The sequence below is a fragment of the Acanthopagrus latus genome, chromosome 22 (genome assembly GCF_904848185.1).
Source record: "Acanthopagrus latus isolate v.2019 chromosome 22, fAcaLat1.1, whole genome shotgun sequence".
Classification (NCBI taxonomy): Eukaryota; Metazoa; Chordata; class Actinopteri; order Spariformes; family Sparidae; genus Acanthopagrus; species Acanthopagrus latus.
Window position 1 is genome coordinate 19127340 of NC_051060.1, and position 17429 is coordinate 19144768.

General features: G+C 44.3%; 2 protein-coding genes across 11 annotated transcripts in view; one reads left to right on the forward strand and one right to left on the reverse strand.

Moving 5' to 3' along the window:
* snap91b (synaptosome associated protein 91b) overlaps positions 1 to 14561 on the forward strand; it is a 27057-nt gene extending 12496 nt beyond the window's left edge. Inside the window, exons 13-25 of one of the 6 annotated variants that reach the window (XM_037086340.1) lie at positions 329 to 341; positions 440 to 570; positions 1274 to 1347; positions 1576 to 1590; positions 2190 to 2360; positions 4029 to 4127; positions 7058 to 7120; positions 9302 to 9388; positions 10591 to 10652; positions 11425 to 11478; positions 11644 to 11721; positions 11807 to 11918; positions 12945 to 14561. In XM_037086340.1, the coding sequence (XP_036942235.1) occupies positions 329 to 341; positions 440 to 570; positions 1274 to 1347; positions 1576 to 1590; positions 2190 to 2360; positions 4029 to 4127; positions 7058 to 7120; positions 9302 to 9388; positions 10591 to 10652; positions 11425 to 11478; positions 11644 to 11721; positions 11807 to 11893 (934 nt within the window). In that variant the 3' untranslated portion in view covers positions 11894 to 11918; positions 12945 to 14561. Of the gene's footprint in view, positions 1 to 328; positions 342 to 439; positions 571 to 1273; positions 1348 to 1575; positions 1591 to 2189; positions 2361 to 4028; positions 4128 to 6935; positions 6956 to 7057; positions 7121 to 9301; positions 9389 to 10590; positions 10653 to 11424; positions 11479 to 11643; positions 11722 to 11806; positions 11919 to 12944 lie in introns of those variants that run through there. The other 5 variants (XM_037086341.1, XM_037086342.1, XM_037086343.1 and 2 more) reach the window with 5 other exon arrangements.
* The window catches only part of LOC119012476 (serine protease 23-like), a 68415-nt gene continuing 65075 nt past the window's right edge, over positions 14090 to 17429 (reverse strand). For all 5 annotated transcript variants that reach the window (XM_037086354.1, XM_037086352.1, XM_037086353.1 and 2 more), the window contains one exon: positions 14090 to 17322. In XM_037086354.1, coding sequence (XP_036942249.1) covers positions 15909 to 17318 — 1410 coding nt within the window. In that variant the 5' untranslated portion in view covers positions 17319 to 17322 and the 3' untranslated portion in view covers positions 14090 to 15908. The remainder of the gene's footprint in view (positions 17323 to 17429) is intronic.

Below are 17429 nucleotides of genomic sequence, written 5' to 3' on the forward strand. Positions count from 1 at the left end.
CTGAGACAGACACATGTTGTGATGAAGCAGTCAGTCACCTCATGTGTACAATCACGTCCTGACATGCGATGTGAATCAGTGTATGAAGGGGTTTCATTTTCCTGAAGCTACATTTGGTTGTTAGCACGAAAATCCAAAATGTCAGCATTGGAGACGATTTTTCTTTCGTACAGCGTTTTGCTTTGGAAATGACCTCTTCATATGATCACATGTGATTCAATCTGTCTTGCATATTTGCCCCGTCAAATAATTACCAGCTTGTGTGCAGCAGATCTGTCTATTTCAGGCAAAAGCACTAACAATCTCTCCTCCTCCGTCTCTCTTCCAGGTCTCCAACAAAGGTGAGATGCACATTCACGACAGTCGATGTTTATATTGAGCTCTTCCAGTCTGGTGCACGGCTTTTAAAAGAGCGTCTCTGTCTGTCTCTTTCTTCCAGGGGTCCCCGACGAACAACGTGTCTCCGACATCGACCCCGGCCAAATCTTCAAACGCTGTTCCCGCGCTGCAGCCTCCTCCCGGGGAGACAGCAGCAGCTGCCGCTGCCGCCGCTCCTGAGCCAGCTGAAGAGTGAGTTTCTCTGTGACTTCCTCTCTCATCTCCTCTCGTCATCCTGAAAATCCCTTTTTTGACATTTTGCTATAGATGGTCCTTTGAAACTGAGAACCACATCTAATATAAGAGCACATCTAAGATTATGATGGTGATAAGTTGAACTTTTTGATTGAGAATTTGTTTTCCGGTGAACAAATATTGTCATTAGTCATGTCAGCATCGGTCGGTCAGTCAGACATTTTGGTCCTTTGGTGGATTAAATGAAGTGGATTAAAGTTTATACAAACATTCTTGGTTCCCAGAGGATGAATCCCTCTCACGTTGGAGATCCTCTTACTTTTCCTCGAACGCCTTGAGGTTGAGAAATGTGTTTTTTGAGTGAAATAGCTCGACAACTACTAATTAAACAGTCATTCATGTTCCCCAGAGGATACATTGTAATCCCTGTTGTGCTTCCTTAAATTTCATCTGGTGCCATGAGCATGTAGCTGTAGTTTTTTGTGCCTGAACCAAGAACCAGACCCTAAGCACTGTGCTGTCACCCCATAGAATCAGAAATTGATTTGTAAAGAAACACTGAAACACGAAGAAATGTAGATTTACAATGCTGACTTTCGTTCTGGCAAAGGGTCAAGGTGCTATGGGAACAAAAAATGTAGAAGAATTACATACATACATAAATTTAAAAGTCATTCTCACGCTGTGTTTCTGCCTCCAGTTCCTTGCTGGACCTGGATCCACTGTCCTCTTCAGGTCCATCAGCACCATCAGCTGCCCCCACGTCCTGGGGAGGTAAGTCTCCGTCTGACAGAATACAAATCCATCTCTCTAGTGTTTGAAGGAAATTACTCTATAATTACTGTTAATGGCAAGAAAATAAGCATCCCATCTGCATACAGTCTTGATGGCTGAGTTTTCATTAGCGGCGCTCTCATTTGCAAAAAAAGAGCAAACTAATGTTTCAGTTTAGGCTTTTACTGATATGTCTTTTCCCTGTTCCCTTGTTTTCCACCTCTGCAGATCTTCTCGGATCAGGTGAGAGTCAAAATAATCTCCATGTCACCTCCAGCCTGTTGTCTAGACTAGTGTAGCCTTGAATCATCCTCCAGGATGCCTCAAATGTCACTGGCTTCATTTTGGAGCAAACCAAATCTGAAATTGAGGTTTCCTGGAATCATTGTTGGTGTGTTAATCCAAATCAAGCATAAAGATAGACTGTAATTGTACAAATGTCACATGGTTTCCTCCCTGTTTGTCTCCTCAAGCTGTTCTCTTTAGTCTGAGTAGTCTCTTTGTTTCTCTCTGCCCTCTCTCTCCCTCTCCTCCACATACTCCATTGTCTGTTTTTTGGTTTACAACGGGGGCTTTTTTGGTTGTTTGTTTTTTTTTTTTTCCATTTGTTGGTTCTGACCGGATGGTGCTGGATAATTTTTACAACTTTACTTTAAAATTTTGGATTTTGCTTTGGTCCGTCAATTCAAAACCTTTTAATTGGGCTTTAATTTGATTTGGACCTTTTGGTTTGGCTTGCTTTTGTTCACTGTTGTGACGGTGACTCAACCGGTTCTTTTGGTTGCTCTTTTGGGGTTTATTTTGATGCCTTTCTTTGGGGGGATCTGCGGCGGTACTCGCAGAAATGGGCGATTCCTTGCTATCTGAACCCACCCTCACGGCAGAGCCCGCCCCCTCCCCTGCAGCAGCAACGCCCACTCCTGCAGCGGCAGAACCCGGAGTCTCTCTAGCTCCTCCCACTAGCACAGCAGCCGCCACCTCCCCTGGCGCCGCCAATATGGATCTGTTGGGAGGTCAGTGGGCTTCCAGAAAATTCTCTACGAAAGAATCACTCTGGGAAGCTCAACCCTAAAACCATCACACAATATGATTACACAAAGACGACTGCATGCTCAGACACATACAGTATGTAGACACGACTTTGCTGATTTATGACCGACACTGTCTGTATTCTGGCTAGTGAAGCTGCATCATCAGAACTGATGCACACCGCTATCATTTTCAGCTATCAACTGCCTCGTTATGCCTAGAAAAGTATTGAGTGTTAAATATGCAAAATAATTATGAAATAAATAATCATATGAATAAACTGGGTTAAACATATATGAATGAACCAATCATTTGTCAGTTAACTTTCAGCCAGTTAAATCCCTCCAGCCTCGATAGCTGTTAGTTAGCTCCAGTTAGCTCCAGTTAGCTCCAGTTAGCGAGAATAACATCACTGCTAACGTAATTCTGACTCAACAAACTAGAGGATGCTGCTGTAAATAAATCTAGTACACAAATATTATACTATTTTATCCACTTATATTTTACATGCTACCTACCTGGCTGCATTTTGAGCTTAGTTAGCATTAGCAGTGTTAGCTATTTCCCATTATAGTGGGTGTGACCACAAATAGAGGCCGTCCGTCTTTTTGCTTTTTGCTCAGCTCAGTTGTTTTGATTCTTTATTTAGTTACATATTTTCAGAATCAAGACACCGCTGAGGTAAAATGACTAGCTAGCAGCTCCCGTAATTAGCAGGGGAGCTAACTGGCTAAATTTGGAGGAAGTTGCTCAGCTAGCTTATGTGATTGGCTGAAAAATGAAACGGTAGCCCCTGGTGAAAGGATGGCTGTCATGTAAAGAAAGATTATAAATGTGACATAAAATAAAAAAAAATATTCATTCATGATTTAAAATAATTGCTTTTATTTTGTAAAATATTGGTTCATTCATTATTTTTACACTATTTATTTACATGACAAGTATTTATTTTGTGATTATTTATTCATTTAACAATGGCCACTTTTGGGACTCCATACAAAAAATAGATCTTTTAGCATGATAACAAACAGGAAACACGACAATCTCATTTTCACTCACACACACACACACACACACACACACACACACACACACACACACACACACACACACACACACACAACCTGTTCCTCCACACACTCACAGACATCCACTGCATTATGTAATTATGTACAGCTCACCTCCGGCTTGCATACCGCTACACTCGATACACTTGATAGGCAGACGTGCTTTTCTTTGACCTCACTGAAAAGCAATTCTATCAAACCCTGTCACGTGCCTACAGCTACAGACGGCAGCTGTTATAACACTTGTAGATTTCAGGCTTATTCTGCTCTTTGTGCCGTAGATTAATCCTCGCTCTAGTGCCTCCTGTCTGTATTCCCATTTGTCCATTCACCTGTCAGTCATTAATGTCTGATATCAGTGCTGTAAGCTGCAGTTTTGTACAGTTATATGTTAACTTTAATGGCAAGTAGTGAATGTTTCCTGCTTTAGTCAAATGCGCTCTGCTTACCTGTATTTTCCTGATGTTCTCTCTTCCCCCTCGTATTTTCTGACTCCTTATTTTTCTCTTTTCATCTTTATTTCTTCATCTGTCTCCGTCTCTCGGGGGCATCTCTGTTCTCCGGGGGGTTTTATATGAACCTCAGATGCCTTTGCAACACCCGCTGCTCCCATCGAGGCCTCCGCAGCCGCGGCTGAAGGCGGGGCCGCCGCTACATCTGCCCCAGCCGCCAACGCCGGAGCTGGTGGGTGACTGATAGTCCGTCTGTGTGTGTCTGTTTGTGTGAGTGAGTTTGAGGCAGTGGTGGATGATAAATAAATAGCCTGCAAGTGTACCAAGTACCTGCAAATTCTACATGGCTCCTGGGTCAGGATGCTGATTTTTTCTCTGGGCCTGTTAACTTTCGTTTCAGTCTTTTAGTATTTTATCTCGTCTGTGTCTGTCGTGTATTAAAGACCACTTAGCAGTCAAACGAGCGAGCTAGCTCCAGCAGCATTTGCAGCTGACAAAATCGATGGTTGCTAGGTAGAAATAAGCTTTCTGAATTTGTCTGCCTGATATTATGCAGTAAATTATTACTATTGTTTATAACTACTAAGAATTTCAAGTAGTAAATCTGCCACATTATCATTGTAAACTGCAGCCTGTATGTGGCCAAGGCTTAGCTTAGTTTTTAGATTACTACTTTAGCTAGCTAATTTTCTCGACATTTTCCATTTTCTGGTTACTTTTTAGGCTACTTCTACTTTTTTTCCAGTTAGCTTAGCTTGATGGAACAACTAGTTTTTGCACAATTAAACAGATTTTATTTAGTGATGTTCAGGTAGGCTCATTTGGACGGAACAATGCTTCCTGTTTCACCCTGTTTGCTAAGTCTTTGCTATGCTAAGCGAACTGGCTGCTGGTTATAGCTTCTTGTTTAAAATGCAGGCACGAGAGTGATATTGATCCTCTCATCTAAGTTTCATCTTCTCATCTTATGGCTAAGTAATCCCTGGCAATACTTTTCACTTTCACTTACAGTTAGTGAGGCTTATTTGTATATTGTGGTATTGCTACTTTTTAAAGACGATGGTTGCTGCTTCCTACGCTGGTTTGAGGGCCAATGTCTGCGACTGAAAACCTGCTCAATAACTTACAGACCTGTTTGTGCCTCTGAAATCAGCGCTTCATCTCGAGGCTTTGTCCAGGGGACAGTAGGCGTTCACATTTGCTGGTGCCTGGATGGCGCTATTGTTGTTACCATGGCGATTGGAGGCGATACTCGTTATCTGGTGTCTTTTGGCAGCAGAGGCCCTGCGTTCTTCTGTCATGGAGAAGGATCGCCGTGGCAGTTGTGTGTCTCTTCAGTTGTGGTTTGTTGCTTCGGTTGATGTACAGTGACGGCTTTAAATGTTGCCTTCACTGTTCGTTTGTCATTTTGCTATTTTTGTCTGGTTGTTTCCCCCCGACAGCAGGAGTTTGTTGGAGCTCTGCATATTCTCTCCCTTTCAATCCTCTTAATTTTCTCACCTCAAGCTTACTGCGGTATTTTCATCATCATCATCATCATCATCATCTCTCTGTCATGTATTAAAGTCATTGCCTAACATTCCCAACCACTCTCCATGTGTTACATTTCTCCATCCTCCCCCCCCCCAAAGACCCCTTTGCTCCCTCTGAAGGTAGCGCCAACGCAGCAGCATCTTCCGGTCTAGACCTTTTCAGCATGGCGGCGATGGAGAATAATAACCCGGGTAGTTCGCTGGATGCCTGTTTTAGCTCTGTGGTGCCCCAGCACTCCCCCTCCCCTTCCCCGTCACCGCTCTTCACCTCCGCTTCCAGCACCATCACCACCACGGCAACCATTTCACCTCCCATAGCCCCCAGCGCCGCCGGCCCTGCGACCGACCTTTTCAGCGGTAAACGTTAGCGATGTGTGTGGTCCGTTCATTTATATTGATTAGCATCTTCCTGACGTTGCTTGTCATCCTCTGCTCTTTTTGTTCTCCTTCGTTGGTTTCATCAGACTAATGTGCACATACTGAGAGCTGAACTTGGCTGCTGTGTCTGTGTTTGTGAGCACCCTCGCTGTTTTTTAAAAAGTGTGTTGAGCATTTTAATATCCCTGTCTCTGGGTGCGCATGTGTTTTCGTAGATCTCTTTGATTCCATGCCCGACACAAGCTTCACCACAGCAGACCCCGCTCCCAGTGTTGACTTGTTTACAGCAGGTACCCTCTTGCACCCACTCCGCCATCTCCCGTGCGCTCTCCTTCTCATATCCTGTCTTGCTGTGTCTGTTGCTCAGCTTTGTCCTTGGCCTTGATCAGGGAAGTAAAAAAAAAAAGTAGAGGAAATGAGATTGCTCTCTTACGGGTCGGCTAAAAGCTATTGAGCCGTCTGAAACCTTTTTCTAAATCACTCTCGCCTCCTTTCCCGTTCCAGCATGTACTGCGTGCGCTGCAGGAGCTACTGATAAACGTGCATCATAATGAATCACAGTCAGCGGCTTGTGTGTGTGTGTTTGTGTGTCTTCGAGTGTGTTCGGCGTCTAAACACCATCTCCACCTCCCTCAGCAGATGTGTTCAGCTCCCCTGCCCCCGTCCTCTCATCCGCACCCCCACCCAAAATTGACACGGGAGCCATCATGAACCTGTTCGGTGGTGGGTAACTCACATGGCTGCCTGCCCTGTTCATGAACGCATCATCAGTGACGAGGAGTAGAATCCGGGACATATTTAATGTTTATTAGGCTTCTTTTAATGTCTAATTACCGCTGGGTAGTCATGTTGTTGCATATGTCTGTAGTATAACAAGCAGATACCTTGAAAAGAAATTTGTTTTTTGTGCTTATCAGCATAAATAAGCTTTCTAGTATGTATCAGTTTGTAAAGAAGGATTATGAACGCAGATATGAAACGCTGTATGAAAATGTGTGTATGTGAGCAAGTGTGAGTGTGTTTTAAATCATAAGAGCAATGTTTCCTGTTTTATTTGAACATACATGTGATATGTATTTATCCTTCCAGCCTTCCTGTCTAACTCTAAACACTTTGTTTGGCATTACCAGCATGAAGCCGATGGCTGACTATTACCCCTTCTTTGCCCCCATGCTGCAATGGAAATGGCTAAACCCTCTCTGACCTGGCACGGTGTGGTTTGGTATATTTTATTATGGGGTTGGCGTGCCAGAGTCCACAGGAGGAGATGCCCCAGCTGCTGCTCCTGCCGCCCCCGGTGCTGAGCTCATGTCAGGTAAGAAGTCCCACGATGTGAGATGTCAGTCATGAATGCGTAGTGTCTGTAGGGAACATGTTGCAGACATTTCACAGAAGTATTTCCATTTCAGTGAAAAACATTGTGCTCGCAGCCATGGATGTGTTACTAGGCAGGCTGGCCGGGCACAGGCCGAGGGCTGACTGTGCTATTTATTCAACTCAGGCCAGTGTCGTGTCCCATGTTAAACCAAAAGTCATTGTTGACTACTTTTAACAACTTTTACCTGATATACAAACATGACTTTCAGGAGCTTAACACATCGTAGGGTAACGCAATGGAGCATAACGTAGCGTAACATAATGTAGCGTAATGTAACATGACTTAGGGTAACGTAGAGTAATGTAGCATAACATGACATGCCGTAACATAACTTAGCATAACGTAACTTAACATAGTGTAGCTTAGAATATCATAGAGTTACGTTACAAGGTGCAACGTTACAAAGCAGAACGCAACTTTACGTGTCGTAGTGCAACGTAATTTACCGTAATGTTCCTTAGTGTAACTTAAGTGAGAGTAACTTAACATAGTGTAACGGTACACAACGTAGTTCAGATTAATGTAACATTGTGTAGCGCAACGTACTGTAATGTAGTGTAATGTAACAGAGTGTGATGTAACGCAGTGTGTCGTAAAGTAACATGAATTCTTTAACCAAAACGATGCTATTTTCCTAAATCTTATGAAGTTATTTTGGAATCCAAACTTAAACTGTAACTGTTTGCACAATGTTAACCACGTGTGTCTCACACAGACGACCTGGGACTGAGAAACAGGTCCTAAATAGTTTCCTGTAGCTTCCATTTTGTGTCTCTTTCACAGTCAATCCGTCCATGGCTGTAGCTGTTGTTGAGTTATTAGTAACTGCATGACGCCTCGCTGTTGTGATACTTTCTACTATTTTATAGTTTCAGTGGTTTACAGCAGTGTTTGTCTGGCAGATGGTTGTTTTGTGTTCATGGATTCAGCCACTGTTTCTATTAACTTTGGTAATGGTTAATGAAATAGTTTGGTATTTTATTTATTTGCTCATGATCACACACTTATCCAGTCATAAAGGTGTGAGTCTGTTACTGCTTGTCACTGTTTAAGTGTTGAGTCCTGTGGATTAACGTCACCATCGCTTCGCCTTACTTGCGTGTTCTTACTGTGGTCATTAGTGTTCAGGGAATTCCTCCGAACATCCCCACCTGTTCACTATGCCATTGGTCTGCATGTTATATAACTGACGGTCTGCAATACAACTGCTTTAAGCCTTAACTCTTTCTTTCCCCTCTCTTCACATCATTCATGCAATAAACTCGAATGGTTTCATTGTCACCCGCTCCTTTAAAACCTCATTTCATTTTCTTCTTCTCCGGCATCTCTGCTTTTTTTTTTTTTTTTACTTTCCTCTCTCTCTCTCTCTTTCCCTCACTCTCTCTCCATCTGGCTCTTGGGCTGGCTTCATTGCTTGCTTCCCGCCATTTGATTGGGTGAGTTTTTTCCTTGCTCCTTAACACGCTAATTTCCCACAGTGCACTGCTGCATTGCAGTGGTGCAAAGCAAAGCTCAGCTGCACCACTGTCCCCTCCACCACCACCACCACCACCAGATGCTTGATGTTCTTTTTTAAAAGAGTGTTGTGAAATAGCAGTAATATTTGAACGCTTCTAATATTTTAACCCTGCTTCACTGTAGCTGCAGTGCTCCTGCAGCAGTCACACACTTACAGTGAGAAACATCAGGACTTACCAAACACTCTACAGTACTATGTGTCACATATATTGTCACAAATGTTGGTTTATGTTCATCCTATAAACATATTTTATGGAGTAGCTCTTATTTCCTCTGCATGTGCTGCAGATTACCTCAGCAGTCAGCAGCTGACTTGACGTCTCGTGTCTGCAGCTAACTAACAAATCACCCACCACGATCCTAAAACACTGGAATTGGTTATTTTACTATTTCCCATCGATGTTATTTAATTCCTCATCTTGTGATATTAGCCTCCCTCTCTTCTCTCTGTTGTCATGGAGACATCTATTGGTTGTCATGGTAATTCCCAGAGTGTGAGGATTGCTTGCACTGAAGGATGCTAACACCTCCCTTCTTCTCCTCCCTCTTCCCTTCCTCTCCCTCCCCGGCCCTTTCCCTTTTTCCTTCCCCCTTCTGTAGTATTTGATGGACTAGGGGATGTAATGAAGCCCACTCTGACCCCTCAGGCGGGGGATGTTGACACCTCCATGGCTAACATGGCGAGTAGTAAGTAGTCATTTAGATGAACTGAACCCGTAGATCGTCGTAGGTGCCGCTCTCATGTCTGTGCAGTAAAGGCAGCAGGTGATTTTAAAAGGAGTCGAGTCAGATAAGAAGATACCACTTCATGAAGTTTCAGCCCAAAGACGGTTAGCTTAGCGTAGCATAAAGACTGGAAACGGGGGGAAACAGTTAACCTTGCTCTGTACAGCTGTAACAAAGTCCTCTGAAATACACACTGTAAACCTCATGGATTAAACTTTATATCGTGTTTTATCTGTACAACAACCAAAGTGTAAAAACAGTCGTTGTTTTGCTCAGAACCACTTGTTACCCCCCCCGTGTCCCGTCTCTGTGCTAAGCTAGGCTAAGTGATTTCTGGCTGCACTCTTACATTTAACAGGCAGAGTGGTATAATGTGGTTAAATAAGCATTTTACCCAAACTATATCTTAAAGGGAAATTCCATTGTCTTTAAACCTTGGTCCTGTATCTCATTGGGGGAACTGCAACTGTCAATGGTTGTTTCCTTTAAGTCTCTGACAACATTATCGAAAAATGTCCTGCTTAGATGGACTTTTAGTAAAATAATAAGATCCTTTTTAGGCCCGTGGGGAAGTCTCACTCTGAAACCTTGTGAACTTCTCAGAAGACGGTTGAAACGTGAGTCAGAGTTGGAGAGGAGTTCGAAGTTTACCTGGACGAACCGCCGGCAAGTCATGGCCGAGTATTTAACTGGTTTTGACGACCTAGATAAGGCTGCAAAAACTCGACCAGCGAGATTTCAGAGCGAGACTCCTCCTTAATCGAGACTTGTGTTTCTGTGATTTAACAAAGAGACTGATCTCCGGAGGAATAACTTCCGCAATGTTGTCAGAGTAACAACCTCGGCAAAAACGAACCCTAACCAAAGTGTATAGAAAAAAAGACACAAGAATTCCCCTTTAAGGTCTGGATCCCGATTAATCTACAAATTTCTGTTTTGTACACAACCTGTTTATTTGTGACCTTTCGGGGTTGTGGTAGGTTTAACAAAAGCTAATTGCCTCCCTGCTCCAGCTCCGCACTACAGATATGAGAGTGGTGTCTCTATTTCTAACCCCTGCCTTCAACTTTATTGCTCCTGTGTGTCACAGTGATGTCAGTACATGAAAACAGTGATTTTGCAGCGCCTCTTTTTTCCTCTCTCTCTCTCTCTCTTCATCACAGATCTCACAATGGGAACCTCAGCGGCTCCTCAGGTAGCTCCCCCCTGTTGGGGTGCTCCCATGGTAAATGTTGTCTGTGTCTTATAGCATGGAGTGGAGCCGCATGGCAAGCAACAGACAGGGAATAGCAGCAATCACGAGCATTGCCTTCATCTGGCTCTCCAGGTTCCAGGTCACAAATAGGCCGAGGAAAAAAACTGAGAGGCGTGGCCGCGGAGAACAGGAAACTAAACTTTACTGGTTTGAACCGAGAGTAAAAACTAATTTGGCAGATTTCAGGATGCAATGAAGTTAACTTCTTTTTCGATTTCTGGAACGTCTGCTGGAGAGTGATGAAGTGGCCAGTGCCAAATTAAGAAGCTGTTGCTTGGAAACCGCTTCTTCTTCTCCTCCTTCTTCTCCTTCTTCTCTTAAGTTTATACATTTTCCTTTTGAGTCCAGACGAGCCGCCTGAACTCACAGCTGAGCTCACGCCGCGCACATGTTTTGCTTCTTGTGGATATTTCCGTTGTCTTTGAGGCAACAACAGAAATGACCCTCTCACCTGAAAGGCTACCTGCGAACAGCTTCCCCCCTCTGCTCTGTAAAGCTCCGTGCATGTTTTAATCAAACATGAGCTACTGTACAGCGTTAGGGTTTAAGTCAGGGCTTCTGTGGTGTCGTGTTCGTGTTCATTGGTCTGTCTTCACCGACATCCTTCCTTCTACGTATCATGTAATTCATTTTAAACGTGTTTGTGCATTGTTTTGCAGTGTGTGTGTGTGTGTGTGTCTCTGTTGTATATGTAGTGTAGTAACATCCCACCTCCTCCTCTCCCTCCCCTCCACACCTGTAGACCGTTCCCATGGGTGTCCCTCCTTTTATGGGGACTTACCCCAGCTTCAGCATGGTAAGACCACCAAGTCCAGTGCGGTCTAGTAATGTCCTCGAAACAAGCCTGGACATTACTGGACGCCGATGGACAATGAGCCCTTTAGGTGTCCCTCACACCCGTCTAATGTCCGGCACAAAGTCTAACTGTCTCCTCTTTCCTTCCCGTCTGTCTCTGCGTAAGCCTGGAGCGCCAGGAGCTCCCATGATGCCCATGGTGAGGCCAGGCTTCCCAGCCACGGGAGCGGCCCCCGGAGCACCGGTAGGACTGAGTTTCATACACACTGATTACAGTTTCACGCATACAGTAAAGGAGTATTACGTGCTAAAAGTAATTGTGTCTGCAGATGTCTCCTGGAGCGGCCCAGAGTCCCAGAAAGCCTCCACCGCCGAGGAACGCTCTGGATGACCTCAACATTAAGGACTTCATGTAGACTGACTGACCAGTAAACCCCCAAGGTATGTATACAGGATACTTTATAGGGCAGAAACAAACTACGTAAAAACATAAATAATGATATAATTAAATGCTTTGATATGGAAAAAAATATATATTTGTTCATTTAATTATGTGATTATTTATACATTTATCTTTTGCTCTTAAAATTCTCAAAATAATTTACCTCTTCAGATCTTTGAAATTAAAAATGACACAGTCTGAGAGGGAAAAGTTACTTTTTAGTTGAACGTCTCACAACCACATGTCCAGGCTAAAGACACAACCCAGAGCCTAAGAAATCCCAAGTAGACATAATCTCGTCTGAAGTAGAACTCCACCAATTTTACATATAGAAGTCAGTTGACTCGAGGAAAAATATTCAACCTCTGGAAACAGTGTGTAATATTCTGCTGTGGTTCTGGATGGAGCTTCGTCTGAGACACAAACCTCTCGGGGTTATCTGGGCCGAGCCTTCGAGAGGACACATATATGACAAGAAGTCTGTGTTACAAACTGGAGATGTGGACGTCGGACTTTAACATTCGTGGAGGGTCCAGTGAAAAGATGCATTATGGGAAATGAAGGAACCAGCTTGGCCCACTTTGCTGGCTAAAAGTCGGTACATGTTGCCTTCTGCTGCTTCAGTTTTGATGATTTCTACTCTCTCACACAAGTCCCTCAACTTAAAAGTGCAGGATTTAAAAAAATCCCTCTCAATCATCATTTATGACCCAATTTAAGTATTTTTCTTATAGTTTTGCTGCGTTGGAAACGTTTCAGGGCCTTGAAGAGTCCAGAGAAATAAAGTTGCTTGTTGCTTCTCATTCCTAGGTTAGCTTAGGTTTGGCTTAGCATCAGAATTCAACCACCTGGGTTTAAGACTCGCTCCCTTCAGAGCCTTCAGAGATTGAAAAACCAAAAAAAGTCGAGGCCCACTGTGACAGTTTTGAAGTCGAACTACTTCTCACTATATGTATATATAATTAGACTTCACCTAATTCTGTTGAGAGTGCTCGTTTTAATCACTCTGTCTTCCTCCTCTGCAGGTTTGTCATCGTGTCTGGAGCTCTGTGGATGTGGATGTCTGCACTCCCCCACTGCCTTCCCCTCAGTCATGCCCCCCTCCCCCCACCTCCCTTCAGCCAACCAGCCTTTACATCTTCGAATCTTCACCCTCCTACCAGCCGCGACACCCCTCCACCCAAATACCTGAAAACCTGCCCCCCCCCCCCACCCCTCCTCTTATCTAATGTTGTAGCACAACTGTGAATGTGAACCCTAGATACAGAAAAACAGAAATTCCGTTTATGTGTGTGTGGGTGTGTGTGTAACTCAGTGTTAACCTTTACTTAATATACTATGAAAAAAACCCAACAAAAAAAAAATAATGATAATAAATAAATGTGTATTTAGATTCATTCTGGATTTCCGCGTATCAGCTGACTTGGAATGGTGGATATATGTTGGTTTCTTTGCGCATCTCCCAAGACGAGGACTGTGTTGTTAAATGTGGACTGTGTTCGGTGTGTGTAACTTCACTGGCCAACCCCCCTCTACTCCCCCGTCGTCCAAACTAATACTGAGCTATGTTTATGTCATGATAAACTTGGTTGTACCTACTATATCTGCTTGGCCACTCATCCTCCCACCTGTCTACTTCCCAAGTTTTTTTCGGAGGACAAACTCCCGATCAAAATGTTCCTGAGAACAACTTGCACTGCAAATCTGGACGTATCATCGAACACACCAGACTGTGTTCATTTTTACTTTATCTGTTGTTATTTCTTTTGTTTTGATTTGTTTTTCTTTTTTGGGATTGTATGAAACATGCAAAAATTTGTGAACTGTGTTCAAAATTGACATATGCATTTTAGACTATTTTAAAAATGATAGATTACACATATTTTCTTTAATCTTTATTTTGAGAGAAAAAAACAAATGTATCATATATTTTTAGTTATGTCAAAAAAAGGCAAGTAGACTTAACAAAAAAAAAAAGAAAATCCCCGTCTTCTTCTTACGTACATATACCTCTCAATCTGTAATCAGAGGCAGTATTGAATGGAATAAATTTGCCCCCCGAGTGTTTACTGTTGCACCCTCTGCTGGTGTGGAGTGATTCTGCACCGTGGCATGCGACACAGGTCGATCTGGGATGCGTTCTAATACTCTCAGTGAGCTCCTTTTTTTTCCCCTCATCTCTGACGACTTAACGTCGGAGTGGGGAATCCAAGAGACGAGGAAGCATTTTGTGTATGTGATTGGATTGTGGCCTCCGTCCTGTGCGGGTCATTTTTGAGACGCAGCAGCGGTCGTCGGTACGTCACGCGTGCCGTCACGAGGACTCTCACTGTAAAGCACTCTCAAGTATACGCTGGATGTTCTGTGTGTTGTTTATTTCCAAAAGTGACTGTATCTTAATCCATTGTGGCATTAACAAAGTGTTGAAAGAAAAAATAAAGATGACTACGACACATCAAAAACAAAAAGGGAACGTGGATAAATAATGTCTGCTAAAGTGTTCACAATGACGGCTGTGTTGTTTTTTTCTCTTTGGGTTGTTATGGATGGCATCGTTCCTCCCTCCCCTCACCCCCACCCTCACCCCCACCTGCATGTGAGTCCAAATGAGATGCAATAAAAGACAAATACACTGATCCAAACCTCCCTCACGGCTCGTCACTTCTCTCTGTCCTGCTTCTTTCGGCTCGTTGTTTGAAAGATTTCAGCATCTTTATATAGTTTTTCAACACAAGTTCATTTCTGTCGACAGGTGTTTCTGTGTGTTTGTGGCATGAACACAAATTACAACACAAAGTTATTGTTACTCGCCTCGAATACATCAGAAAAGTGTTTTTTTTTTTACTTGTGTGTGCTACTGAAAGGCAACAAAGACATTTTACAACACATGTAGGTTTTTTGACTTTTTCTTTTACATAATTACAGTTTCAGAGTTATATAAATTAGGTGTCAAACAACTGTGGTGGTTAGAAAAAGTGAATTCCTCTCAAAAAAGAGTTTACCGCATGTGATTTAGAGTCTCTCAATAAACTGATCCAGAGCCAGAGACATGTGCAGTGTTCTTTGATTATATGTCTGCTGATATGATCTCAGATCAGTGTTCCCAGGCCAGTATGTATAAAGCTGTGAGTCAAAGAGTGACATATTGGTCTTAAGTTAAACTTAAAAAATTACACAGTTTTCCTGTTATTCTTAAAGTCAAGTGCCTGAAGACTTGAGGTTGCAGTCAAATAGTTGTTTTTTCTCCTAACTGAGTGAAAAAACCTGATGAGAGCTGGTTGAATTCTCTAAATACAAAGAAATTGTTGCTTCAGTGATTCCTTTCCCATCTCCTTGATTCCTTGTAGCCCAAAGTGAAAGTGCAGTCAGCTTCCCCTTCACACCTTTTCTTGATTTTTTCCATCGAGGTCGAGGAAATAAAGTGTTTTTTTTAACTATTTGACCACAGCCCAGGTCTCTGAAAGTTCAGCAGTGACGATCAGAGGCAGCGGCTTCACACTTTTCATATTTTGGAAGCGTGTGATGATAAATTAATTAAGACACGTCCGACCCTAACAACACATCCTGACACAACATGGAAGTCGCTCCTCATCTCTGCAGGAGGACAGAGGCTTCAGGCTACGTTAGGCACAACTAGCGTTCAAATTGCATGCTGGGTAATGTAGGCGAGAGGCCTTTGACAAGGAATATGAAGGATTTCTGTTTTTGCTGCATCAATTCTGATTGATTATTAGATCCATGTACAATGGATTGTAGCATAAGAGCTTCAGACAGAGAGAGAGTTTTGGTTAGACAACACTGCAGTCTTTACTAAAAGTTAGTGTTTGTAAGAAGCCCTACCTTTACTACAAAGTGTTCAACTCTTGAGCTCAAAGTTTTGGACCATTCTTACGACTATGCTTTTTGGAAGTTTTATACATACAGGCCCAGATCTCTGAGTGTCTTTGGTGAAAAACAGGTGTTTTTAAAAATAGATCATCACTTTACAGTCAAATCTCTTTACAGAGACTGGGATCTCCATGGATCCAGTGGCAGATCTGGGCGTATTTGGGTGGAGTAATCCTCACAGCCACATTAAAGTCCCTCTGCCCGCCCTCCTCCACCTCCACCCACTGGTGCCCTGAAAACACGCCAATAACCCTTCGCTGCCACTTCCCCTTCTTGCCTGCGTCTCCATCTTCCCGCCTCAGACGGATGTAAACGCCTGCGCCTGTAGCGCCCGACTGCGCGTCACAGTGCTGGTACATCAAGTCGTCCGACTCGTTCACCACCGAGCAGAAACGGTACACCACCATCTCGTCCCTGCGCCCGTCCAGCAGGCTTTTGTCGGCGTCGTAGCCTGAGAAGTGGATCCGAGCCAGCGGGGTGGAGGGTGGCGCCACCCCGAGCTCCATGTGCTTTTGTTTGACGGGTCGTTTCAGCTCCAGGACGGCATAGTCGTAGTCTGTGGACACTGAGTTGGTGGAGCTCTTGGTTTGGATCCAACCCTGTGGGATTCGGGTTTGTTTGACTCGAGCCCAACGGACGACGGGTTTCTTCTTGGGCTCAGCACTGCGACGTATCCGGTTGAGACTGTTCCGTTTCCCTCCACCCCCTCCTCCGTCTCTCTCCGACTCTACACCTCCCTGATCAGCTACACCCCCTTTCCTCCCCCTGCGCCTCCTGCCTTTGCCTCCCTTTCTCCCTCCCGCCCCATCTCCATCTATACTATTCTGATCCTCACCTTCCTCCATTATCTCCCCCTCTTCTCTCCTCCCAGCCCTCCTCCACCCTGCCCTCCTCCTACCCGCTCTTCTTCTCTTACTCTTGAGCTGTAACACCCCTACTTTAATCCTTCTGGCGCTCTCGAGGTAGTCCCTCCCGTCGTGGATGCAGTGTGCTGCTGTCAGCACGTGTCTGGGGGATATCAGGACCCCGGAGCAGCCCGTGGAGAGACGTACGGCGGCAGAAAATGGGTAGTTGGTGATGAAATGCGAGTCAGAGATCACAAAGCGCCCATCCGCTCCATAAACCTGCCGTTTCCTGCGGGTTCGGGCCGGTGAGTGTGCCGCTGCTCCCGTCTGGTTAAAACCCTCCAAGCTGACATCCGTGTGCATGCGAGTGCCGTTCTCATACAAGGTCTCATATCCCAGCATCCTCTCTTGCTCGCCCCGGTCCAGAGCCGGGTGGCGGCTTTGACATTCTATCCCACAGATCGTCTTCGTCCCTCCTCTGTCCTCGTCCTCCTCCTGCCCTCTGAACAAAGGAGCGTTCAGAGGCTGTGTGTCGGTGTCCAGCAGCAGCGGGAGGCTCTGCCGGCTCCACCTGTACGCCTCGCTGTTCTCATCCTGACCAGCAACTCCAGAAACTGAGAGGGCAGCTGCACAGAGCAGCAGACCCAGGAAGTGACTGAGAGCCATCCCACTGGAAGCAAAGAGACACAGAGAGGGAAATGACTAAAACCAAGATGCACGTAAGGCTGAAACACAGGGAGGATTCTTGATTTTTGGGGGGCCATGTGCAAAATGTAA